The sequence below is a fragment of the Centroberyx gerrardi genome, chromosome 5 (genome assembly GCF_048128805.1).
Source record: "Centroberyx gerrardi isolate f3 chromosome 5, fCenGer3.hap1.cur.20231027, whole genome shotgun sequence".
In the NCBI taxonomy this organism is placed as follows: domain Eukaryota; kingdom Metazoa; phylum Chordata; class Actinopteri; order Beryciformes; family Berycidae; genus Centroberyx; species Centroberyx gerrardi.
This window is the reverse complement of record NC_136001.1, coordinates 20093957-20121854: the sequence shown is the minus strand read 5'-3', so window position 1 is coordinate 20121854 and position 27898 is coordinate 20093957. Positions and strand designations below refer to the sequence as shown.

The 27898-nt window shown below is 39.3% G+C and overlaps 1 protein-coding gene across 1 annotated transcript in view; it reads right to left on the bottom strand.

Moving 5' to 3' along the window:
- Positions 1–27898, bottom strand: part of rad18 (RAD18 E3 ubiquitin protein ligase) — a 45587-nt gene that overhangs the window by 2986 nt on the left and 14703 nt on the right. Inside the window, exons 8-12 of the mRNA XM_078283750.1 lie at positions 26395–26465; positions 26096–26156; positions 19356–19487; positions 18088–18214; positions 3421–3468 (exon numbers count right to left, since the gene is read on the bottom strand). Of these exons, the coding sequence (XP_078139876.1) occupies positions 3421–3468; positions 18088–18214; positions 19356–19487; positions 26096–26156; positions 26395–26465 (439 nt within the window). The remainder of the gene's footprint in view (positions 1–3420; positions 3469–18087; positions 18215–19355; positions 19488–26095; positions 26157–26394; positions 26466–27898) is intronic.

Here is a 27898-nt window from a genome sequence, read left to right as displayed (position 1 = left end):
TGCCTTGCATGTGGAACCACTTACAGCTTCACATGAAGGGCTTTCTACAGCTGTTTACACTACAGACATGTTACCCTCCAGCCAATGACAAAGTCCTGTGCCTCTCTATCTTGACTGAATGGATAGCAAAAACAAAATTCCACCGCTGGAATTTGGGTCAGAAACCCACGTGTGTATAAGAGGAAAGGGGTAGATGTCTTTGTATAGTGGATTACTTGTATGCAAGGAGTCAGTCTCCATGCATGGACGCTTCAGGACTCATCAAATGAACAACAGTCAAATTCTTGTCATCTTTGCCGGAGTTTGACAAAGGCTGGAGGATGGAGATAAAGCCTTTTTGTTTAATGGGGGGCAAATCACCTTTCATACTTATCACAAGGCACAATAAAATCTTGGCTTCCTGCTATTGAGTTGACAAGGCATTCCAAGCACCAACACTGTGGCGATATGAATGGCTATATACAGGAAAGTATTGTGTGGACGGATGACATTAAGAGTGAACAGTGGCAGGTTTGGACATCACCAAAAGGTCATTTAGACAGAGATGAAGAGCGGAGCCTTGATTATCCGCAAGAACAATAATAGAGATAAAACATGGGGTGAAATCACATTCAGATGTATTGCCTTGACTTGAATGTTTTGTTCCCACTGTCTCAGTGAAGCTTTCTGTATGTGAAACTTGCCTCTGCGTGGTAAATGAACAGCACAGCAAGATGGTAAAACTGTGATAGAGTGGCTTTTATTTGAGCTGCACTCTTCTTTGCCGTTGTCATTTTCTAGGCAGTGGTGTCGTTTGACAAATCACTGAAAACTATCTATGGACTTCAAATTTCTGTGTAATAAGACAACAACAACAGACAAATGACAAAATGCAGACAAAATGCAAATGCACACACACTGCACGCACACACAAGTGAAGGTTCTAACTCAGGCATAGGCACCCATGTGCCATGAATCAATGAAATCACCTGCTGTCGTCTTTGGTTGAAATGAAAACCTGCATACTCTCTGCCCTCCGTGGCACATGGTTGCCTATCCCTGCTCTAACTACTATAATTAGTCCTCCATATGACCACCATTCCTCCTGGATGACTAGATTTATTCCTGATATGACTCAATGACTCAATTTCTGAACAGCAATACAATTTGATCAATCATGTTTCAGGGGATGTTAAGTTGTCAAAACAATTACTGGGATCTAAGGGGCATCAACTACATGACAAATTGACCATAGATTTGCCGACAGTTTGTTGACAAGATGAACTCAATGAGAAGTGCTATCGTGCCGCCTCTGACAACTGAATTTCCCAAATCTGTTATAGGGAAAGAACTGCATAATAGGGATATCACTGGGCACTCAAGGGACAACTGAACTCAAGTTAGCACAATAATCTTTTCTCCAAGCTTAAGCCACACTATTCAAAAGCTACATCACATCTAGGAAAGTAGGCTTATGTACATATTGCAGCCTCGGCTGCTCTTACTGTTTCACTATAGCTTCCAGGACACACTTTAGTGTTTCTTATCAATGAAATGATGGTAATCCTGGTTAAGACCAAAGGCAGAGCAATACTGAGTCATTATTTAATGAGATGCAGATCTTGGAAACTCCACCATATAATGTCTGCAAAATAAATAACTACCTTTGTAACTACATTTTGTGGCAACAAACATACATTTTCTTAAGCCAAACCAGGACGCTGTCATGGTCACATGAAAGGCAGAGGCAGAGATATTCATAACATGGAACCCAGTTGTGCTAAGAGCTACTTCTCTGCTCTGACAAAAGAGCATGCACCTACAGATGGTACTTAGACTTCACTTCTAAAGCACCTACAGATGGTACTTTGACTTCACTTCTAAAACACATTGACTGCTGGCAAGGGAATGATGGAAGTCAGCAGTGGGCAAAGGTTTCTTTGTATGTGGATTCTTCATGTGCATATATGATATGCTATGGTTTTCACTTTTTTGTTAGAAAATTAGCTGGTCCATACTGCAAGTTAGACCAAGGTCTATTCACAAGTCATATAACTTCTAAAAAAGCTTGACACACCGGGCATCAACCCAGACAGACAGAGGAAACTAGAGCTAGAGTAGCCTGTTCCAACTGAATGTGCCTGTGACTCAGTGACAAATATTCCTACCATGACAACAAATCACTCATAATCAGGGATCTTATTTCCTCCAGGTTGAAATGTCAAGTTACAAAAACTGTGGTTTATGATGAAAGCAGCAGAAAACAAAAGATATGACAGGTCCACATTAGTATGATGCCATAATAGTTTATTGTACCAAGTGCAACTTAAAGGATATCTGTTTTATCTGATTAAGCTAGCTTCTGTGATGCCAGCTGTAGTATTAATTTGCTTATTGTCTTGATAATCATATGGCTAAATTTATGCCTAAATAGTTTCAAATAATACATGCAAATGTTTCTTAGTTTTTTAGTAATGGGAAAATTATTGTTTAGGATATTTTTGTCAACATGTAATTTTTAGGGCAAGCCAAAACCGCAGTGCTGTATTAACATTTTATTATTTTTTTTTTTTAATCACATTATTGATAATAATTATTGACACTTCGTTGATCAATTATCCAACATTGGGTAACTTCAGCAAAGTAGCACAATCAATGGCTGACATTTGAGTTTCCACTGTTCTAAATATATGGCTGCCATAGAACTCAATTGACAAACCTTTTATTCAAAGCATATTTATTTAACAATCCTATCTTTTCCCCCTCCATTTACACTTCATAAAATGCGAAAAATAAACCTTCTTTGGTCCATAAGTGATGATTTGCCATGCTGTGCCAGATAATTCTAATGCAATAGTAAGGGTGAAAGAGCTGTGACCCAGTGTTCGTCCTTATGACCCATCACTGGAGATGACAGATAAATCACAGGGGCCTGGCCAGCCCAATCTAGGAGACAACGGGGGATGGAGGCAGGGTTGGAGGATGACATGAAGGAAATACTGACACCAGATGGGTTGGATTATACAGAGCTAGGACTGGACCACCGGTGACATTCTCTAATACATATCTTATGTCTCTCTTAGATGCACAGGGCAATGGTTTATAAGACAAGACAAAGACAAAGACAATAAGACAAAATATATCAACCTAACAAATATGCATGTGCTGCAGCTGGGATGTCTGATGTGAATAGCATTTATCTGTATGCAAACAGGCCAGCTGCCATAATTTGAGATCCAATCTACACATCAGCACAAACCTCCAATTACTTGCAAAGGCAATTCACGTTAATATGCAAACACAGGTGATGAAAATGTCCATGTACCTAGCCTGATATGGGTGGCACAGCAGAAATACTGTATGCAGGTGACATTACATTTTTGGATAGTACCGATGTGATGGGTTTTAAAAAATACTCATAAGGACAGCAGAATCACTTACTCAAAGTTTCTGCATGCAGGCTCTGGCCCAAAGATGTCTGAAATGGAACTGGATGGAGGGAGTGGGGGAGGAGAGAGGGAGGGGCAGACAGAGAGAGAGAGAGAGAGAGGGGGGGGAGGGGGGGGGAGAGGGGGGAGAGAAAGAGAAAACATGTTATTGATAAAGTTTGATTGGTTCAGTGATTATGCTGTAGCAGCACAACATTCCAACAAAAATCTCTGGCTGCTAATAGTGCCACAGCACCGTTCTGAGCCCGAGTCACTGCCCTGAACATAAGGAGCTGACTATAAATAGACTGTGATGCTCCTCGATCTATGATTGAAAACCCAGAAAAAAAGGGAGCCGACTATAAAAGGACTGTGATACTCCTCGATCTATGATTGATACCTATCCTTCGGACACAGTTCTATCAGTCATCTTAACAGCTGTATTTAGCTCACATCTCACTATTGATATTCCTGTCTCATTTGGTGTAGGAAGCACATCTCTTACATTGTGATCAGCACAAGTCTATTTCTATGCTAGTGGTATGAAATGGCCTGAGACATGCATAAAGAGCACGGATCATGACATTCAGTATATGCAACTAAAACTAAGGAACTGAAAGGAAAGGAAGGCTATGCTGAGGATGAGGATGAGGATATGAGGTCCAGGATGAGCTGCGGACAGACTAAAGATAAGCAGGGGTCTGACTGAAGAAAAGGAGGGCTGACCTCCCCACGTCTGGTCTACTGAGGGATAAGATGAAACTGAGCTGCAGAGGGCTTAAGGTGGAACACGCTCTGGAGGATTGGGGACTGCAAAAACATGTCCCTTTAAGAACAGGGGAAAAGCACAAGAAAAATAAAAGGCAGCTTGGAGGTGACAGAAGCAAGGAAATTGGCAAACTGGATGGTGCATCCTAATGAAGTGTAGCCACTCAGGAGCCATGCCACAGGGAACAGCTTGATGACACTGCAGTAGAGGGCAGCCCAGCATAAGAAGGTTGCCATGACACAGAACACAGAAGTAAAGCTGCAGGAATGAAAACAAGTCAGGCTTCACAGAAATGACTGGACCATGGTATCAACCTGAATCCATGGGATGCCATAGGACACGCAAGACATGGAAACACAATTGTCAGTTTTTTTGTTGTTATTTTTCCAAGGAACTTTCTTGAGATCCAAAACTCCATATTACAAGATTTAAAATATATCTCAGTCATAAAAAATTCTCTGTGTTATGTCAAATTCTCAGTTGTACTTCTCCCCTGTGATGCTTTTCACTCGAGCTAACCAAAAAAGCACATGTCTATATCAAAACCTTAGATTTATCCAAGGGCATCAAAAAATGAAAACACATCACAACACACGCCAAAGTAATATCCTCCATGGGTGGTTTCTCCTTTATGGTGGTGAGAGATGTGGAGAGAACACAGGGTGAGAAAGAAAAATGGGATGGAAAAACTGTGCCTGCCCCCTGTAGTGATGTTTCGCTGAAGTATTGAGCCGGGGCATTAAGCATGAGTAAATTTAGAGGAGATACCAGCAAATCATGCCATCTGGTGCTGTATGCTGTTGTGGCTTCAAAACATCTCTTACAACCAGGCACTCATATATCAGCCACATTCGCCACATGTGGCAGTAAGGGAAAGAAGTAGACATGTTGAGCTTGTAAGTGGCAGGGGTCTTTAAAAACAGTGCATGGCCAACGAAAGACCTCAGAGTTTATTCCATATATAGAAAGGGACTTGGGGCAATAATAAAGTGAAAATAAATAACTCATTTTAAAGGAGAGGATTTAGGGGGGTAATAAAAACTGGCCAGTCCCAAGCCACACTTCCAGCAGGGCTTCAGAGCTTCAGAGCTACCAAATATTTAACCCGAGTTATCATAATGACATACTGTGTACCGCTGTACAGGATAGGGCCAGCATAAAAAACTGCATGCATCAGAGCTTTCCACAGAAAAAAGCAGTCACAGTTTTCAATATTCCGTGGCCTTTAAAAAAAACAACGTAATTTACTAATTTTCATGAAATGCAGAGATGAAAATTGTTTTTAAACAAATCACCAGTTATGTAGGCTTTTGCTTTTGATATTTAACTAATGCTTTTAATATTTGAAAGCATTTTTATTACAACAAATTACTGTGCAATAAAATAAAATAAAATAAATGAATTCAACCATTTAGTTCTCAGAAAACATATTGAGGACTGAAATGAAAAAAAAAATAGCTATCATAAAAATTGTATTTGTGTTAACTAAAAGGAGTAAATGTGCAAAAACAAATAAGTAAATTAAACAACTCCACAACTAATTTGTTTTTTAAAGCAGACCTAAATGTTAAAGTAGACATCATTAAATACATTTACTGTAAAGTAAAAAAGTTACTGTTGCTGTTCTGAAATTAAGGATAAAAAGAAATGAGAATAAACTATAAGTATAATTTTGGGAGAAAGTGGTCAGTTCCACCCACTCAGCCTGGTAACCCTAGTCTGCAAATCAAGACCAAAAAGTGACAAAAACAGGAACTTTCTACCAATTCATAGCAATCAATTGTGCCAACAATTTGGCTGACTCCTTAAGCTGCCCTGCTGGTGGAGCCCCGATGAAATTACATCTTAGGACTGTTTGTCATCACTCAGAACCAAAACAGCCTAAAATAAATTGAAAAAGGCCCAAATCTCAGTTCAACAAGGGACATAAATTGCAAAGAAATTGGATACGTAAGTGTGTGTTTGTGTATGTGTGTGTGTGAGAAAGTATTTCTATATCATTCAGAAGTGAAAAAGCAACTATGGACGAAACTGAGCTGTTAGAAAGAAATGAGCAACACAACTTGAATTGTTGGATGAGTAGAAGTAAAGCAGTGATTACCTATTTTGCCATAGCACACATGCTGAGAAGAAGAAGACTGCCTTTGACAGAATGAGAAATTAATCGGCATCGGGAGCTAAAATGGAAATACACAAAGCACTGGATAGCATGAGATTAAACCTCCTAACTTGGCATATCCATGGTCATTACATCAAGCATCGCATTTGTGCCTGAATGAAATGCAAAAGAGGGACAATGCCAGGTCTGACAAAGCCTTTGTCAAAAAACAAAAGATGAAAATTAGGGTCTTACTTGGCCATGGAACAGAGGAACAATAAGATGTGTGGTGAAAGGCATAATCTAACATGACCCTAGATCGACCTCCCATCCAACAAGATCCAACAATTAGTGTTCAGCATGCAGGGTACTCTAGGCCGGCCATCCCCATGGATTAAAAGAAACATCTTTGAAGTTTGACTCAGTGTCACCACGGAGCTGGTCATCATGAATCCCTAAGTAGAGACGCATCTGGGTACAAGAGAGGACCTTTGGTTTTATCACACTTCCAACTACAGTACTCATCGTTAATAAAGCGCACATTTACAGGGACTGATTCAATCTTCTAAATCATAAATGAAATACACAGCACCAATGTCACCAGTAAGTTACAGGAAAAATCCACCCTCAGATAATCTTGTGATGAGGTAAATCCAGTTAAAAAGACATTATCTCTTTTTGATTTCCCTTATTAAATATACACCACTTACAAAAGAGATGTAGATAAAGAGAAGTAGATGAATTAGAGAAGGATTTCTACTCAATTGAGACAATTGAGATGTGGATTGTGCAAAAGGGGCTGCAACTCAATGTCAGGAAGATATCCCTAATATTTTGCAAAGAGCAATAGCGACAGCATAAGAGCAAGAGAGTGAGGTTTCCATTCGAGAAAAAGTGAGAGGGCTCAAAATGCAGCATGTCTTGTGTCTTGTTGGCTGGTGCTTAAACTCATTTTGACAATTCAAAAAAGGTCTTCCCGAAGATGCAGCAGGCTCAAGACTAACTTATGTTAATTTCATTATGTTTCTCAGGAGGCCAAATGAAGTTGATGTAGATTCATTGTTTTTCCTCATGCAACTGTACAACTACCGTGGGGAGACAGAGTAATTCCTCTTTGAGTCCCATCTCAATTATGGAACAGCTTACTCCCTCAGGCAAAACAGCAAGACACTACTGGGATCTGTTAAGACTGGCCTTAGTCCTTGATTGATTGTTCTGTTTTGTTTCAAAAAATCATAGTTTTTGTTTTTCTCAAATGACTTAAAAAAAATATCTGTTCATTTTAAATGCACTTTAAATATGACTTTTGAATAGTCGCTTTTCTCCAAAGTTCTTAACCAAGTTGAAGTACTGCACTGAGTCATATTACCAGGTTTCACCATAACCTCACCACATAGGCACAAAGGAAAACACAGGCACTAAAACCTTCATTTTTTTAAACATTGTGACAGGGATATATGAGGCAGGGTCTTTCACTTTCATTTCTTGAAGGCATATACTTTAGCATGACTGGTTTCCTTGCAGGGGATAGGACAGGAGCCCCTGGTGAGCACATCTACTATCTCCTATCTGACTGAGGAATCCAGTCTGGCCCTGGAGAGCAGGTGTCCATCAGCTTCATGGAGTACTACAGAAGAGGATCAGGTATTGTGTGTCAAGGTATTGTGACGTACAATGACATACAGAGATGTCAGATAGATGAAACTCCAGACAACATTGTCTACTGGACCTGGGCACTGGGCAGATGCTATAACTAGCAGACAACAGCTGTTGTGCCAGAAATATAGATGTGCCATTATAATAGGCTACCAGCAACTGATTCAACTTTGTAAAGGTTAATCTTTTCTCGAGAGCAGTTATATTACCATTTTTATCCCGGCATAGGAAAAGAAAAATCAGTGCATACAAAAGATTTTTGTTAACCTAAACTCTAGTGTTGTTTCCTTAGTACTGTGTTTGGCATTTATCCCAGTTAAGCAAATAATCAAATAATATTGGGAGAGGACAAAATACAACAGAATAAAAGAAATGGCTGCTGAGCCTTCAGGGACAGACCGAAATAGATAACAGATTGACTCAATCTATCCCATCCAGCTGTTTGCAGCTGCCTTGATTTAACTAACAATGCTGAATGCAATGCTTGTTTGAAAAAATAATAAATCAAAACCAAACATGACTCTGCTTTTAGTTCTCAGCATGTAGCACATCAAGGCTGGCCTTCCGCTTAAAGGAGATCAGAAACATTCTTTATGAGTTATTCTAGAAAAGCCAACACCTGAAGAGTGCACTTTTCAATTTTCAGGAACCTAATCTCAAAATACGAAAGATGTTGAATGTAATGATCATTAGAAAGAAGCATTTTGGTCCTAACTCTCATTAGCTGTTGTGGCATCCCACTGCCATGTGATATCACGGACAGCGCAAGCCACTGCTAAGAATACTGGAGGAAGTACTACCCTAATGATCTGTTTGACACCTGGGGAGCCAGCCACAGGTGTGCTGCACTCCCTTAATTTCCCCTGACCATGAGCTCTAGGAAGCAGGTCCAAGGAATGGGAGTCTCAGTGTACTGGGCCTCTCCGGGAGAAGGACTACAGCAGGTGATTTCACTGATTAGTCCCTCCTCTCTGGTTGAAGGTGTGCTAATCAGTGAAATCACCTATTGTAGTGTTTGGTTGGAATGAAAACCTACATACACTTGGCCCTCCATGGCACACGGCTGAATACCCCTGCAGCAGAATTTCAGGGGCTTATAATTAGAGGACTGTGGAATGCGTTATTTTGTTGTGGACTGTTTGTCCACAATGTTCTGACCAAGTCTTGACAGAGAAATGCCGGGTCCAATCGAGGAAGAAGCACTGATGAGAATTGAACTGCTTTCAAAATGGTTATAACATCAAAATGGTGGCTATTCAGTTTTGAAAGTGACAGTTACTTCAGTTGCTGATCAATATGTTTGACTTTAGAAAACTAAACAAGAGATGTATTGTACTGTGACATGAAATCAGTCAACTGAGGACTGTACAAAATAATTGGTTGTGCAGAGAGGCTCCTCACATTGTAACTTCAATTTGTCATAGCTCAAGTCTGTTTTCACATGGTCCAGCAATGGAAAAAGTGCCAAAGTGTCAAATCCTGCTTTCTATAGGTCTTGACTGAGCAGAGTGTGACATATCAAGAGTATTTTCTCTAAAGTCCAGGAGTGGCAAGTTATGCTTCACCATCCCAATTACGAACATTGTTGAAATCAAATTATTACTTAGACAAATTATTTTGCAGAGGTAGAATTTGACACCATGATGTAGTGGAGGATTCAAGCTTTCTGATGTTGACTCTTTCAAACCAACTTGCCCAACAAAACCTTGATATATCTTAAAGCCCATACGTGAAGGATTTGAAAATTGTTGACTTTGGCGACCCATAGTGGTGGTGCCAAAAACGGACACTGTCGCAAACGTTCTGGCGACGTCTTAGCGCCGTTTGCGACACCCCCCTCCATACAGCTGGAATATGTAAACAAAGTACTGCTGCAGATAACTGTAGCTCAAGCATTAGTTTCTATATTATTCCTAATGACAGCAGCTTACTATGAAGTAGTTTGTTATTGTGAGAATTCGGGTTAACAGATATTTGGGGTAGGGATGTTAATAATTAACCGTTTAACCGTTAACCGACAATAATAATTTTGACTGATTAATACTATCAGTTAAACAGTTAAAAAAAATATATTAAATATAAATATATATTAATATATTAAATTTTTTTAAAAAGTAATTAAAAAAAAAGTTTGTTGCATGGTAAAAGAAAAATAGGCTATACAATCTATTTCTTAAATAGGAACTCATGGGGTGCAACCACACGTGCCTTTTATTGGAAACACACATGTTTCGCTGAGCCTGAGCAAAATGAAGCGAGCAAGGCTGGCCACTCTAGCGAGGCGCTATCTCTTCGTTCCTGGGACATCGGTACCATCTGAGCGGGTATTCTCCGCCGCGGGTCTCACAGTCAACAGACTGCGCACCAGACTAACCCCACAGCATGTCGACATGTTGCTATTTCTGAATAAAAACCAGTAGACAAGCTGTCCGCTATGCTGAGGACTGAGGTAGGCCTGGCCTGTTTATTTTATTTTAGGCTTATTTGAGGTCTGAAAAATGCGACTACAAGTTTCCGTTTTGTTAACCTGTTGGCCTGTTTTTGATAATTAATTAGCCTATTACAAAGTCTACTATTTGCTATTTATTTTAATAAGTTACACTATAAAATATTTTCCTACACGGGAGATCTAGGCTATTATCTCTGGCTATTATGCCTACTAATTAGGTTCTATACAGTGGTCTTGGCGCTGGAGGATTCAATGTGTGTTTTCGTTTTGTTAATCTGTTTTTGTTCATTAGAAAGTCTGGCTACCATTTGCTATTTACATAAACATTTATTTAAGTTATATATTTTTCGTGTAGGCTGTCTATTTTATTCAGTTCACAGCGATGCAGGGTAGATGTGTGAATCTTCATGTTCTGTTGTTGTTTATGCTGCTATTGCACATGTAAAAATAAACCATTTCTTATGAAAAAAAAAAAACATTTGTTTTTTTAATGGGTCACAGACATTTGTCCATTCTAAATAGTACATTTTAATCTTGTCGGTTAACGGTTAATGATCGGTTAACGTGGGTCGGCTATCGGTCAGAAAAAAAAATCTAAATTAGCATCCCTAGTTTGGGGGATCGCTGTTGATGTGAACATTGCCTATCCAACATTTTAGTATTCTGATGCCATGAGCTGCAGCTAATGGAAAATGCTACCGCTAATGAACTAGACTTAACACAAATCAAGTAACATAATCCGAGTATGGAGTTGTATTAAATGTGGAGATTACGGCCGATCAAGGTGGTAGAAGGCAGGACACATGAACCCGACACAACCGAGGCAACCAGGCGGCAAATGCGCACTATAAACGACGCGATTGCAACCCACACACACTGGACAGGAGGAACGCCGTGGTCTGCTCTTTCATGTAAGTCGCTATGATGGTTTCTTTTCCTTTACCAAATGCAAACGCAGCCGGCTACGTACTGACAAGTGAAGCTACTTTGCTAGGTTAGGTTATATAGCTTAGTAGCTGTACAGGTAGCCTACTACATAAATAAACTATGCCATTACACATAACCGCAGATATAACCCACACTGGTCCTAAACAACCCCCTAAGAATACGAAACATTCCAATGATGCCCCGCCACAGTTAACTCTGGTCTGACCCCGTGCTTTGTCACTCTCCTTCTTAGCTCTTTTAGCCTCTTATAGGACTAGTGCTCCGCGCCAATGGGTCCGTGGGGCTCCCAATTCTTGTGACCAGGGGCTCCAGTTGGTCTATAACCTATCTTGTTCACACGCTAAACAGACAATTGCATAACTTCTGACATGCCAAATCTAGAGTAATTTGTTTGAGCTGAAGTGAAATTACTTTTTTCTAATCCTGTCATACAGGGAACAAACTTTGATGGGTCCTCATATCGAACACCAATAGCAAACCAATATTTGTTAACTGAATTGCCAAACATTGCCTACTTTATTATATAATGTAAATAAAAAGCACAACTACACATTAATTTTATTAGCGAACATACTGTATTTATTACTGGATGTGAAGAAACCTAAAATATTGTTATCGCCAAAGCATCTTATGGTGTCACCAAATGCATATTGAGAAATGTGGCATCCTGAGAGATTGACATCAACCTATCAGAGTTAACTGGAACATGTCTGCTAAGAAGCTCTGTTGAACAGAGTCTGTTCTGAGTGACTGACTCATCACTTGAGAGTGGAAGGGCGGTCTGATTCCTGCAATGCTCTGTTGATAGCACAGACAAGAGCCTATCAATATCCGTTTAAATGATGCAGCAAAGGAGCTTGTCAGGTTCCTGAGTCCCAGCTGTAGAGTTTGGCTGCTAGGCTGTAATCAGAGACAGCAAGTGATGTTTGCTGTCCTGTTTGTAATTAGACAAACTGAATGCTATGCTTGGGCTCAGCCAGTGCACCTGCATGATTTCACACTGATGCACTTCAAGCTTGATTCAGGAAAAACAGAAACATAGCAAATCATATTTGCTGGCCTCAGACATGAATAGGAGACAAATAATATGGGGAAAAAATCTGCAAAAAACACAATATCTTTAGTAGTGTGGATCTTTAAGTTGTCATGGGACTGAGAGCAGCTCAAACGACTTGTCTGATAACGCCTCTGGCCCACTATAAATGGGCTTGACACTTGCCGAGAAAACATGCAACAATCATGCTACAAACAATATAAATCTGGGCTCTCCGAATTCAAATTTATAGGCAAAAGGAAAATGTACAGCTAATGTCAACTAGTATGTCTTGTCAGTACAGCATGATGTACTGATTCTATTCTTGGCCATCAACCGTGGCCATCAGTGGCCTTAGAACAAAATCTGTGCTGTTTTGGCAATTGTGATTAGAGATATGCAAACAAGCAACCTCTGTGGTTTGTATTAAAATGTATTAATCTATCAGCTGCATTGATAGATTGACAGGTGTTACTTATTCCTCTTTCGATAATGGGCAGGGTCTATTTCTTCTTTATGCAGTTTTGGTGTTTGAAAGAGTCCCTGTTGTGGTGCTTGTACAATAAAAGTCATTTATTCTGGGTTGAAGTGAAGGTAGGAGGCAATAAGAACGCTGAGAGAAGAAAGAGGTTATCCAAGGCTCAATTGGTGTGAAAGCAAGAACTAAATACTCCCACTGAGAATCATAGTCAAGGTTCAAACAGAATTCCTCTGTATTATACTGTACATGATCCAGAAGCACTCCTTTTTCCAATAGGTATTGCCATTGGGAAGACTATGGGTCAACATTCAGGTAAACGTATGTACTCTGTCTATTCATTGCGATGCAATGAGAGCCTGAAAAGTTACATTCCTTGTTCTGGACTGCATCTCCCCAAAACAAAACAAAAAATGTCAATGGATTTTGTGGGAAACAAATGGGAGTTGCACGGGTAGCAAATCTAATACAATGGAGAGGTTTGAAAAAGACAGAATATGAATGCATGCACCATATAAATTCAAGTTTCATGGCTGCCTGTACTCTCTGTACTTACTGTTGTCCTATGCTCAAAAACCTCATCCTGCAGAGACATGGTGTGAGAATGCATTTGTAGTTCCAAGTGAAACAATGCTGTTGCTCATAACTGTCACCAATGACTAAATAGTACTTCCTTATTTCCTTTTATTAATGGTGTGGCCAACAATTTCAGTGTCATTGGATTGCAGTATGCTCCTGGAGTTGGCTCTTCAAATGCGCTAGCTACCAGCTATATGGTATACTGCTGATTTAGTTTAAGCTTGCTACTTATGCTCTACTTAAAATACTTAAAATATTTTAAATAAATGTCTAGTTTAGAACTGTTACACAGTCCCAACTTTTAACAGGCGATAAGCAAGGTTCTGCTTCCCATTTGGGGCCTATTTTTACAGCATTATCAGCATGGCAGACTTCACTGTCCATACTATTTATGATCTCAAGGGGGAATTGATATTGTTTTCACAAACAAAATATCCACACAACACAACACAGCAGTTAAATTTTTGTCTCAGGTGCATGATTCAATTGTATGACATTTTAAAAAAACGTAATTTGATATGACAACATGGTGGCTTAGGGTTAGGGTTAGGGCATGGTGGTTTTCACATCTAGTTCGTTTGGAGCCTTTATTTCAGACCCTGGAGCTTTCCCCCCCCAGGTCTGTTTGTTTGGGCATATATGAACGCAGCAATCGCACTCGGGTGTGGACCAAAACAAGCAGACTGAGACCATCTTGAGAGGGTGGTTTCAGTCTGCTTCCAAATGAACTCTGGCGCAGTTCCTTGGTAGTGAGAATGCAATTCGAGCCAAAGGATCGAACTCTATGCATGATGGCTTATACCTGATGCATCTTCTGAGTAGAAATTGGTGGGTGAATATGTCACTGTAGGCACTCATTAGAGTGCGCCTTCTACGGAGGTGTCTGGAAACAGCGCGTCTTTGTCGAATCAAATGCAGCAACACATTGTTTTCGAGACGCAGCCTTGATTCGCGTTCAAATTTAATATTCTGCTCATGCAGTAAACACTGGTATACAAACCAGAGAATAACAGCAAATACAATAACCTGTCCAAGCTGCTGGTGCCCAAGCCTATGCTCCATTGTGTTCCTGTGTTTTGTTTTGTTTTTTTCCAGAATTCCCGCACAAAAATTCTGACCAATGAGGGACCAGTTTGATCGAGCATGCCGTTTGTTTACAAATCTTGGTCGGCTTAAAAATATTGCTGTGTGAAAAAACCGAACTGCGGGTTAAAGGAATAGTTCACCCAAAAATGAAAATTCAGTCATCATCTACTCACCCCCATGCCAGTAGAAAATCGGGTAAAGTTTGTTAGTCCATACAACAGTCCCGGAGACAGCGTTCTCCAAAACAACTGAAGTTGCTGGAGACCTGTCTTCAGTCTTCAAAAAATAACGGAAAATAACCATAAAATGGCTCCATGCAGCTCTCACAGCATACTCCAAGTCTCTTGAAGCCAACAAATCCCAAAGTGACTTGAAAAGACTGACATTTACACCATTATTTAGCTGAAATCGCCACTCTAGCTGTTGATTTCAAAATACGTCACGTTTGTGTGCACCCCGGCCTCGATAGGTAAGACTAGCTCGAATTAGCAGAAACAAGACTTCCGAAAATAGGTAGAAATAATGTTTTAAACCAATTACTTTGTATTTAATCGTCAAATTCAATAAGTGAGCACCCATATTAATGTTTGATGTCATAATAATAATGAAAAATGCCATAATATGTGCCATTTTTAACCATAAATGCTGCATGTACTACACTGTGCAGAATACATACAGAACGGAGACTAAACTGGACATCAAACATTAATATGGGTGCTCACTTATTGAATTTGACTATGTATTCCATTGCACCTTTCTTATTATGACATGGTACAAAAGACATTTTTTTGTTGTCCGATGGTTACTCTTTTATCACTCTTCTCCTCCAAAAGTGACGTTGACTTCTGTATAAAACATAATAGGCTATCATTTGTTTCAGTTTTTTATTCTGTGTTTACCTCAAAAACGGCACGTTTTCTTTTCCAGTTCAATTCTGAATTGTGGCGTTGAGCTTTGGTATACAGTATAAGAAGTCACTACAATAGACATGAGGCAGACGAATAGGCAGTCAACTATGGTAGGTAGGCCTAGATGAGACCCCCATCTCAGAAATCAAGTAATTTACCGAGTGTTGGCCAACTTAACATTATCTCTGGCAACTAAAAAGTGTCAAATTACTGTCCATCACACAACATTAAAAACACACGGGAGATGCTCGGAGCTTTCTGTAGGATCATAAGTTTCACTTTTGTTTTCACACCAGGAGACTTGGATTGGAGATGGACCAAGCGCAAAGCTCCCGTCTCCTGCACTGGCAGAGCACTAAAGCCAAATGTGGAGACACATAAGTTTGCCTGATGCATATATACAAGACTCCTAACATCAATAACGTGATCAGAGTGAGAGAATATCCTGCATTAAAAACAAATCACTGAATTACCTGCTGTAATTCATCCTATTTTCCATTTCAGTGTCTTGCAGATGTTCAGTGTGTTAATCTTTGGCAGGCAGGCCGTCCCAATACCAGCAACCTTCCATCATTCAGAACGGAAAATCCGAGCACTCAACTCCGAGTCGGAATGAGAGGGAAGACGCAGACAAGGGAAAAAAAGTTATTTTGCCAAACCCAAAATCGGTTGACATGACCGATTTTGACACAAGAGCCTACGTACGATAAAGGCCCAAAGAAAATACTTGTGAATAAATTAATCTTAGAATGTATTTTATAGAAAGTGGTTGTTATAGGTTTTGTTGGAGATGACTGCAGGCAGGTAGGTCCTCCACCTGCCTGTATAACCTGCAAATTAAACGGGATGGGCTTGGTATTTTGGATGGGTAGTGAATAGTAAATCAGTCAGCCTGCATGTTATTGACCATCTCAAATACACAGTATCACCACCCCCTTTTTTCTCGCGGGTCTATACTGATGTTACAGCTTATAGTCTACTGCCTCTCTGACATCCGTCGTAGTGACGGAAAACTTTAATCCCTGTGAGTGTGATTGTCTGTCTGTCTGTGTTAGCCCTGTGATGGACTGACAACCTGTCCTGGGTGTTTTGCTGCCTTGCACCCAACGCATGTTGTGACCCTGAATAGGAATAAGCAGTATAGTAAATTAATGAATTAATGATTTGTAAAGATGCGCTGTCTCAAAAAATATTCAAAATTCATATTTAACATTTTCAAATAATCTTCCGGGTGTCCTTACACCTTGAATAATCATTACATGTCCAGTAGGGGTGTAACGGTACACAAAAATCACGGTTCGGTACGTACCTCGGTTTTGAAGTCACGGTTCGGTTCATTTTCGGTACAGTAAGGGGAAAAAATGCAAAACATAAAATTGCTTGTCGTTTATTATGAACTTTTGTAAACATCAACAGTTTATAATTTTTTTTTATAAAATTTTAAATGAAACATAATAAAAAATAAAATATATAAAAATAAAATAGAATAAAAAACAGAATACTGCTGTAAACTACTACTAATAAGTTCTCCAATAAATAAAATATTCTCAAATAAATTAAACAAAATATAAAATATAATAAAAAATATATAAAATATAATAAAAAATATAAATAACTATAATAATCTTTTCTTTTTTTAGGAAATGAACTTTTCCACATTGACTAAAGTGCAGCATTTGTTATTGCTTTGGCCCGATCTGAATTACCAGCGAAAGGCTGTTTAAATGACGAAGGGAGCAGCGTTTGCACTACGCTCGTTTTTTTCCTTGCAGCAGTGATATTCACATTCGCGTGGTGCCGTTTCAAATGAGTTATCAAGTTTTGACGTGTTGCCAGAAACATACCTGATCACTACTGAACAAAGGAGACCTTAACGGTAAGGGAGGGTCTTCAAGCTCTGGCTTATCGTTTGCATTGGCCATGATGTTCGCTAGCCAGAGGCTAGGCTAGGCTAGGCTAGGCTAAGCTAAGCGTGCTGTCTGTGTAGTGCGCTCAAAGTGCGAGGCAGAGACTAAACAAACGTCCGGTCTGCCACTTAATATGTTCGTGTGGGAACTCTGATTTGAAGTATGTTCCGCACGCAAAACAAGCCTACTAAGATTGCATTCGGTACACATCTGCACCGTACCGAAAGTCCTGTACCGAAACGGTCCGGTACGAATACGTATACCGTTACACCCCTAATGTCCAGTGATATAGCATTTGGTGGCAGTTAATGCTATTTTTTTCTGAAATAACAAAGACGGTCAGGAATGTCTTCAAGGACCTTAGATTTACAACAGTAACCTAAGGAAGCACTTTGCTTTTACAAGGCAGATCAGAGAAAATAGGCTTTCATCATCATCATCATCATCACTGTCAAATCAGACTTATTCATGGCCAAATAATATAATCAAGGGTCCCTGTGAAAAGGTTTCTCTCTTACTTTTTCACCTCCACAATGTCTTTTTGCATTAGACCTCTGCCTCATGACTCCCTTCTTCAATACACCAACATCCTTCTGAAGTTTTGCCAGTGCCAATCAGCCACATTAGCATCCCTATTAAATAGTGGTACAAGCAGTAACGCTACAGTCCCCCAAAAAAGATATCTTTCAGCAACATGAAGAGGACCAACCCAGGAGCACAAGGTTTCAGGGTGTTATCAGTGTGGATTAGGATGGGTCAGGTGACTGACCTGCTGATGGACACGTCACTGTCAGAGGGGCTGGCTGGCCTTGAAATCCATCCTGCAGGTGCCTCTTCGTCAGCTCCTGTCTCCTCTAGCTTCAACAATAAGGAGCTCTTTGATTCTGCAACTCGATCTAAATGAGGAGAAATATGTGTCATCATGTCACACAGACAGTGGAATCAATAAGTGGTGACGATAAACTGCCAACAGGGGTATGTGCTCAATTGATGCCCTTGACTACCTAGTCTACTTCAGTCAAGTGGCACTAAATTTTCACTTGTCCTACAGATGAACTTGTCCAAATTGGACAGCAATTTCCACATAAAAACAATTTGTGTATCCATTACAGCCATTAGTGTAATTTAACAGGTAAAGCAATCTTGTCAGCATTACAAAAAACATAAAATGTGTCAAACTTTAACACTCAGAGGTAAAGATAATAACTAAACAATAGAATTACAGGAATTTTATCTGTATCATCTTTGTCATCAATTTGGGATTTTTATGTTAACTGCTTATGGTCAGCACTATGTATACTTTCTTTTTTCTAACTTATCAACAATAAAGATGATGGCCAGAACTGCACTTGAATGTAATGTAGATTGAACATTAGATTCCATATTAAACCAACCAGTCTGACTAAAAAGATTATAGACCAGAAACAGAATAGGTTGACTAGAGATACATAGGTAACTGGCAATTCGGCACTTGCTAGAAAGCCAGTGTCAGTGACTAGTAGTGAATAGTTTTGACGTACTACTTACTGAAGTACATACACCCATACACATAGTTACATAGAGAGAACATTCAGATCAGGGTACTTATTTCTTTGACCCATGCGGTTGTGGTTTTTTTTTACTTGTCTATACCGGCAAGTGACAAATACGTGCCATTTGTCAGAATAATTTTTTCACTTGTCCCAGACAATCGGACAACCATTAATGTCAAATGCTGATATGGCACTGCATTTCAAATTTTGATTCAACACATCTGACTGAAAAAAATGCACTGACTTTGTCTTCAAGGGAGTAAGAAAAAGACTATGAGTATAATAATACTTAAACATTTCTTATAAAATATGACAAAATTGGAAAGGACGACAAAGGTGCATACAAGGTGTTTCTATACAATGAAAATGATAAGGAATGAGAAATGCAATGAAAATTTGTTACTGACTGTGAGTTATGCTGAGGGGGACTGGAGAGGCTGAAAAGTCTCCTGTGGCTCGAGTACACTAAGCTATATGGTGACAATGGTGATGAGTGCTGCGATACCTGCAGTATGTGGTTCTTGGGCCTCCTCCCCTTCCTCGCTGGCTTCCTGTTTGATCCGAGTCTGCCTGGTGCTCTCTAGGCGACCCTGGACCTGGGCAATAAGGCGGGAAAATTCGCTGCTGTGCTGCTTCCCTGCAAAACAAATGAGGGAAGTCTCAATACCCACAAGAGACATCCTGTTGTTGAACATGAACAACAACATTATGCGTTTCACATGTGTGAAGATGTTTCAACATATAAAGAACAAAAAGTACATTTTAGAATGGGGCAGTTATTCATTCCCACTCATGCCTCATATCTCACAGAAGCAGCCCGAGTGTCAAGGATGTTGGTACAGGTAAGATACAGAAGGACAGATTTTTTAAATGTATGATTTAGGCAACAAAAATGGGGCCAGTTATTTGTCATTCACTTCCCCTTGTGCGTCATAGCTCCCAGAAGTAGCGGAAGTCTCAGGCAGGCAGAGAAGAGTCCGTGCTATATCACCAAAATGACCAAATCAGAATGCCACAATATTCACTAACTGTGCACAATGAGCGGAAAGCGTACAAAATGGTGCTGGCCAAAATGTAAAGCCTCATTGTGCCTGTCATGATCTTGGTCTAAATCATATGTAAATCTCATTATTTGGCTCATTTAATAGTGATTTGTAGGCAAGGCCATGCAAATAGAGATTGCACCCAATTCACTAACACTTCGCAACAACCACTTCCCCAAATTGTTGTAGTGCATAGTGAATATGGACCTCAGAGTCAAGAGTGTTAGGATAAGGTAGAGAGGTACAATCTATTTTCCAAATATAATTTAGGCACTTTGAACAGAAACATAAAATCATCATTATCACAATCATGTTGACAGTCAGATGTTCATGTCAAGTTTCTGCTAGGGAAAATAAACTACTCTGATTAGCGAACCCCATGAAATGCAAACCACACAAGTTGATTTATGCAGAGTGACAGACAAAGCTAATTTTATTTTATTTTATTTATTTATTATTTAGACAGGTAATCTCATTGAAACACGGGGTCTCATTCACAAGAGAGACCTGGTCGGGCAACAGCAGCAGTACAACACAAAGTTACAGACAAACAGGACATTCAATACAGAGACAAGATAGAACACAATCATAAAAGTGATAAGTGCAAAAGTGCCAAAGTGGTAGCCAGATTTTAGGCACTATGTACAAGAGCAAACCCCCACAGACACTCTCTCCATATTTCTTAGAAGTAGTTTAAAATCCCCTAGGGGAATCAAGCTGGACAGCTTCAGTTCCTGCTGCAGCGTGTTCCAGGTTGAGGGGGCAGAGTAGGAGAAGGCCTTTTTACCCAATTCAGTATGGACTGAGGGGATGGAGAGAGTGATGAAGCCCTGGGAGCGTAGGCTATAGCAGCACTGTTTACGTGACATATAAGTGGATAAATAAATGGGCAGCAGTCCAAGAATGGATTTATAAATGAAGTTATACCAATGTAAAGCTCTGCGCATGGATAATGATGACCAGTTGACTAAAGAATACAGAGTACAATGGTGTGTGAGGGGTTTAGACAGTTCCATGATAGACAGCGTCCAACAGATGAAAAGAGTGAGCTGAGGCATTCATATACAAAACATCCCCATAGTCCAGGAGAGGCAAGAAAGTAGCAGCAACAAGCCGTTTCCTAGCATTAAAGGAGAAACAGGATTTGTTCCTAAAAAAGAAGCCCAATCTTAATTTCAATTTCCTTAAAAGATGATCAATATGAGATTTAAAAGAAAGGCTTTCATCAATTGCTGTGGTAACAGATTTCCTCAGGAAAACCAAAAGAACATGAAATATACTTTGTGTTAATACGCAACAATTATTTGCAATCAAAATGACTACATGCTTGCTAACTATGTCAATCACAATTTGAAAGAAGCTCAAATCTAAAATCATGAGTAAGGAATCGCAATTACAAAGTTCAAACATAGGAATAATGAATTGCATTACAACATGCTGTATAGGTGGGAATGATATCATCAGATTCCTCCACTCTGTAAGAGCCCTTTAAAGCTTTGTTCTACAAAATCACCAAGTCTTCCTAACCTGGGAAAACCTCTAGTCTTCTCTGTGATGTCACTAGTGCAGATCATGAGTTAGCACGGAGCACAGTTATCCTCACATCTTCATCTCCAGTATCTACACCATTGTAATAAATTACCAAAGGCACTGACTAAAACGTAAGTCCTGAGATAGCAGTGCTTTTCCAGAGGGTTTTCAAGTGGTGATGTGCAAAGAAGACATGGGAGATACACATGTCTTCAAACGCCAGTGAACTCTCAGCTACTTGGGCTCCCCTTGGGGCACAAAACATTCCTATGGCTGTTGTTTACAAGAGTAAATTGAGTTGAGATGTGTATGTGGGGCAGCTCTATGGCTGCATGGTCTGCATTACCTTTCAATTTCACGCCCCCTAACCCTGGCTTAGTGAATATGATTTGCACAAGTAACCTAAAGAAGTGACGGCAACACTATGAAATCCATAATGCATGATAGTCGTTTGTTGAACATTGATAAATTTAATTCTCTCATGTACTTTTTCACCTCACAAAGACAAAATGCAGAGCATGTTTTTGAGGAAATTTTGTATTAATATTTATAATGGAGGCAGACTCATTTTTCTTTCTGAGACAAGATCTGTAACGGAATCAGGCCATTCAAATGAATATTTTGACTTGGAAATGACAGGTTCCAACCTTGAGGGGTTGCATGGATTGTACAAATCAAGGTTTTATTCATAGGTTATATGAACTTCACTGAATATCACAGATGCAAACACCAAACAGATGTCTTATGTGGTGAAAATTCCTTTTACTACTTGATGGAGGCCAAACAGTCATTAAAAGGACATTATGGGTGAGCATGTATGGACGCAGGGAAAAGCCTGCATATAGGTTAATTGCTGGCAATGATCCAAAAATAAATGGAGGATTTAATCACTTTTCATGGAAAACTACAGCATCTGGAATTCTATAATGGTCATATAAACAAGAGACTGGAGATTGATGTCAGAGCTAAAAGAAAGCAGCAACTTTTTGCCCTAACACTGCAATTAACATTTGTTCTACAGTATATTCTAAATATCTCCAGCGGCAGTTCAATGGAAATAAGTGTCACTGGGCAATGTTGCGATATTGCTGGTAGCTAGCTACTTGCTATATTGCTGGTAGCTAGCTACTTGCTATATTGCTGGTAGCTACTACGCATCACTTTGCACGGCAAACCACAACATCTGGAAATCTATGATGGTCATATAAACAGAGACTGTAGACTGATGTCAGAGCTAAGAGAAAGAGGCAACATTTTGCCAAAACACCGCATTTAACATTTGTTTTACAGTATATTCTAAATATCTCCAGTGGCAGTTCAATGGAAATAGTGTGCAATGTTGTGATATTGCTGGTAGCTATTACGCATCAATGCACTACAAAGCCTCAAAGACACAACAGTTAATATAATAAATGTGTCACTGCACAGGAAAACCAAATGCAGAAAAATCTTGGGTTAGCAATATTGAGTTATAAAGCCACCTCTCTAAATGGATGCCTTAGTGCTGCATGCAACACAGATGCAAAGTGAATGAGAACCACATGTACAAGAAGATGGTAGACAGGTTTCTTTATTTCTAGCTCATCTATTTTTTTTTTTTTTCACACTGAATATAATTCAAATAACAAGATGCTGGTGGAGGGTTGAGGTAGAATAGCTGCAGTAGGGATAAAATAATGTGAAGGCACATCTCCAATTGTGTCAACCCTTGAGAGGCCCAAGCCTGACTGATTCATACATACGCAGCCAAGGGCATGTAGGCATCTTAAGTAAGAGAAACATTTAAAAAGGGGCTATTCATAGTATTCCCATGCATTTCCTACCAATATGGTGCTTTACCATATATACAGCACATTGCCTGTGGTTGTCCTTTGATTATAATCACCTGTTAATTTATTACAATAACCTGTTATTTTCCTACCAAGATGGCCGTGGTGATGTAACAGAATACTATGAATTAAGTCCTATTTTGTCAACCACAAAATGAATAGTCATGCATTTTTATGTTAAACTGATAAAGTTATTTGTGTTATTTTTTACACTTTAACAGTAACAGCAGTGTCTTGTCCATCCCAGTCCTGCATTAGCTTATTACTGTATTTCTCTCCATCAATATGTACATTTCCATGGGCAAGATGTTCCACTGCCTCATTAGCTAGGACAAAATCTGTTATGTTGATGTAATAAACAGAGCTTACCCAAAGTACATTTCCAAATTTCCAAAGTTATTAGGGAATTCCATATACTGTACGCATATATTTGTTGTTAGCTCCGATGACCAAAAATGACAATAAAACATTCACCAGCATGTTAGCAAAATGTCTACACTAGCTACATGTAAGGTAAGAGCTATGAGCTGATCACTACTACCAAGTCCCTTATCTTACAACATGATTTTTTTCCCCATGACAACAGTTAGGAAGCACATACACATGTTAAACTGATTAGTTAAATTATTTAGCACATATCTCCTCTAGCTTGTGAGGCTATTTGTCTCCTGAGACGTATAGTTTTTGCTGCCGTTATTTAGAAGGTCCTATCTACACCATTGGATACACAGAAATAATCATAATACAGATATGACCTTTAGGATTAATCATGTCTCACTAACAGGCCACAGATTGTGCTACTACTAAAAGACAATGTTTCTCAAAATAAGGAGAGGCTGACACCACCCGCTGGATGTCTAATACTTCAGAGTGTGTGTGTGTGTGTGTGTGTGTGTGTGTGTGTGTGTGTGTGTCGCTTTCCCCTTCCTCTCCTGTCTGCATTCACCATTCCCCATGCTGGCAGAGTGAGTCATCCACATCCTCCTCTGATAAATCAAGTGGTTATCACAGCAATGCAGCTATTTATAGAATCCACCTCCTGTGAGTCACACCCATTTTTCATCCACTTTTAAAGTTAGCTCTACAGAGCTATTTTCAACAAGCTTTTCATCTTGTTCTACCGTGTCAACATGACTTTGAATATTGTTCAATAATGTCACTGCCTTGACTCGACCTCTGCCCTGAGGACGAAAACACAGAGCAGGTCCAGATTCCTGTGCATTTATATACCTCTGAGTGAATACCTATGAGCTCATAGCTAATGGACAGAATACTTCCTTAAACAGACACTTAAATGGCCAAGTAACCCTACAACCTTCACTACAAAGGTTTAGGTGTTTGCCTCTGTGGAAATCTTGCTTCATCACGTCATCAGTTTTACATGTTTTCATTCCATCCCTTATTGCTCAATTACTCACTTTAGACAGAGTAATTCACTGAGATACTGCTTATTTTGGTTTCTGGCAATGTGTTTGCGAAAGGTATTGGAAGTTGGTTCCTAACGGAAGGCCTGAATAAAGTGAGAGGGACTTGTTGCATCCCCCACTTGTATTGATCGGGCATCTCTTTGGAGGTAGCGAACCCAATGTGATTCACATCTACACATGCAGTGGAAGATGATTTCTTGATAAAGAAGCACTCCTAAACTCTTACTAGAGCTGAAGTGAGTGCATCACTCTAGTGGAATGGAAAATCATGCCCAAGTGTTTTCCAATAATAAGTCTTTACAGTGCTTTGAAATCTATAGCGACAGTGAAAAACGAGAAAACAACATACCGCTCCATTTCAGTGAACGCAAAATAAGTCGACTTGACTACAGTATAAAAGGGAATTCATACTTCAGAAAGAAGTGACTTGGCTGGGATAACAACATTTGCCATTTCAATTTGATTTGTCATTTTTGCAGCATGCAGCTCATTTTTTCAAACTTGTCTGCCTTGCTCTGACAAACACAGCACTCAGTCTTTTTGGTAACTGGCCAAGATTTCAGCTACCACTGACATCTATTTGTGCCAGTCCATTTCAGCTATTGGGCAGTTAGGGTCATTCTGTTCTTAAACTGCACCCATTTTCACAGTGACGGGATAAATGTATGATATGCCCACATATAAACTATTCAAAATTCAAAACAGTTTAAGAGAGCAAAATATGTCTTTTCTTATAAATGACCTTCTGGATAAAGTATGAATCTACCCAAAGGAAATCTTGTGCTTTTTGATGCTAGAGATGATTTCCAACACCCTGACAGAGCTACGGAAGCTCTGAAAGGAAAGGAATCGGCGGATCCAAATATCTAAGTTTCTCAATATATTCACTGACCAATAGATGAAACTATTTTTGGCCAGGATGCTTTTTTCACCTGTTGGTAAGTCAATATATTGAGATAGCAACATAAGAAAAAAAAATTGGTAGAACAAAGCAGATCCTGTTGGTTTCCTGTTAGTAAGTCAATATACTGAGATAAACACGGGGACAAAAACAATTAGACAAAACTTACGTATTTGGATCCACCAGGAGAATCAATTTGTTTTTCTCTTGCCTTTCAGGGCTTCAGGGATTCCGTACAGAACATAAGTTCGAGGATAGAAAATCTGATTTGATGTTGTAATTCCCCTGTCCCCATCACTGACTGTTAAGCTGATTAACAGTGTGATTTTCTTTGTACTTTGAGCGTACAATTTCTTTGTCACTGTTTGTTTGTTTGTTCATTTTATAGATATCGACAAGGCAAAGACATTGTGATATTATTGCATTGATCTTTCCCAAACTGCTGTAATAGCATGGTCTGGCAGAGAACCCCCCAGTGTCAACAAATCAATGGCAAAAGTGTGAACATCACTTACTATAAGTTGAATGCATCTCATCAATCTCCTCTTCAGACTGATTCTTCGAGAAGATCATGACCTGCAACATGTTTCAATGGACAAAGAGGGAACATCATCATCAACCAAAAAATGGCAAAAATAAAGAAAAAAGAAATAAATAATTGTAGAGATATTACTGAAACAGGCCTGTTTTAGCTAGGTAGTTTAAAGCAGCTGATCAGACACAGTTTTGCTCCTAATGTGGCAAGTGTTTGTGAAGAAAAATAACAGGATAAAATTCAAAATGTCAAGATTGCCACTAAGCTGTTAGTACACACAGGTTTGGCTTTCCCCTGCAGTTGATTTCTGGTCTTCTCGTTGGCCTCCACTTCTTTGGCAATATCTTCAGCTGTTGACAGAGGATAGAGAGATCTTTATTACTCTTGAGATCACAAATATTGCTTATTTATCTGAATTGTGCTATTCACCGCACAAAAGGTTTTGGCCCATGAGGCCACTGCTCCGGAAATGAGGCATCCCTGGAGATGCGCATTAGAACACGAGAAGGAGTATTAACGTTATTGTGTGTCATTATATTTTTCTTTTGATATCTTGTCAAAATAAATAATTAAGAGAAAGCTGTGAGATCAAACTCAAACACCATGTATGCAACTTGCACATTCCGGTTTCATACTCTTAAAAAAATACTGACTTAGAATTTCGATTTTTAAAAAAGCTCTCAGCACGTAGAGGAATTGAGGTCCTGCAGAATGTAAATATGTTGTCAACACGGATTTATCCTCACACTAACAGTATACAAACACACACACACACACACAGTCTAACAACAGCAGTTCTCAGGTCTATCTTAAAATTCTGTACCTTTGAATACAACTGTGTATTTTAGCTGCATATTTTTACAAGAACCCCCTATCAGAGAAGTGTTCCTTGTGAGTGTGGAGTTTAGAGAGATTGATTCTCTGAAAGCCACTGTGAATTACCTCCATTGCACAAATAAACTGGTCTGGCCAAATCTGCAATCCAAACATAAATAAAATCATAGCACCACTACCAACAACGAAAATATAGAATTGGACACAAATCCTCATTTTCAAGGACCCAATTCAGACCTTGATTTGAGTGCTACGCAGTGGCACTTGAGTTGGTTTTGATGCACGTGTCACTCCTTGGGTATACGAGGCCTCCTGCATGATGCGCACTTGAGGTTATGAATATGTATATTAACGTGTTCACCTTCACATTATGATATGTGGAATCTGACTCCAGTCAATAAGTCAATAATTAATTGCCATTTCATACAAACATGGCCATAACAGGTGTTTGCGTAAAGTTTCCAGGGTCTGCCCATGACAGTTTGGTCACCAAGAAAAGCACTGCAATTGCAGCGAGTTGTTGGTGTGTTGAGCAGAAAGCAGTTGTCATTAAGAAACTCAGCTTTTGATATATAGAAGCTAGTTTTGATGTACTGTATGTAAAAACATTTCAGTGATTTCCTACAAGCAAAAATGAATAGTCTAAATCATTTCAGACATATAGCATATTTAATTATATTTCATCATGCCTTTAACCAATTAATGCTGCAAGGCAAGTTGTCAATTCAATCAAAATCCAATTAAATTGTGCACAGTTCTCCTACACAAAACTGAATCAAAGATGCACAGAATTTTAAGACAATGTCTCAGCAGAAAGATGTGCAGCATAAATCCATGCACAAGTGAAAGCACATCTAATATCCCCAGTGCATTCATCAAATAGGCCATGTCTGAGTATGAACAGATCAACTGTGCGCAACTCAACCCATGAAAAACCCGCATAATTTAA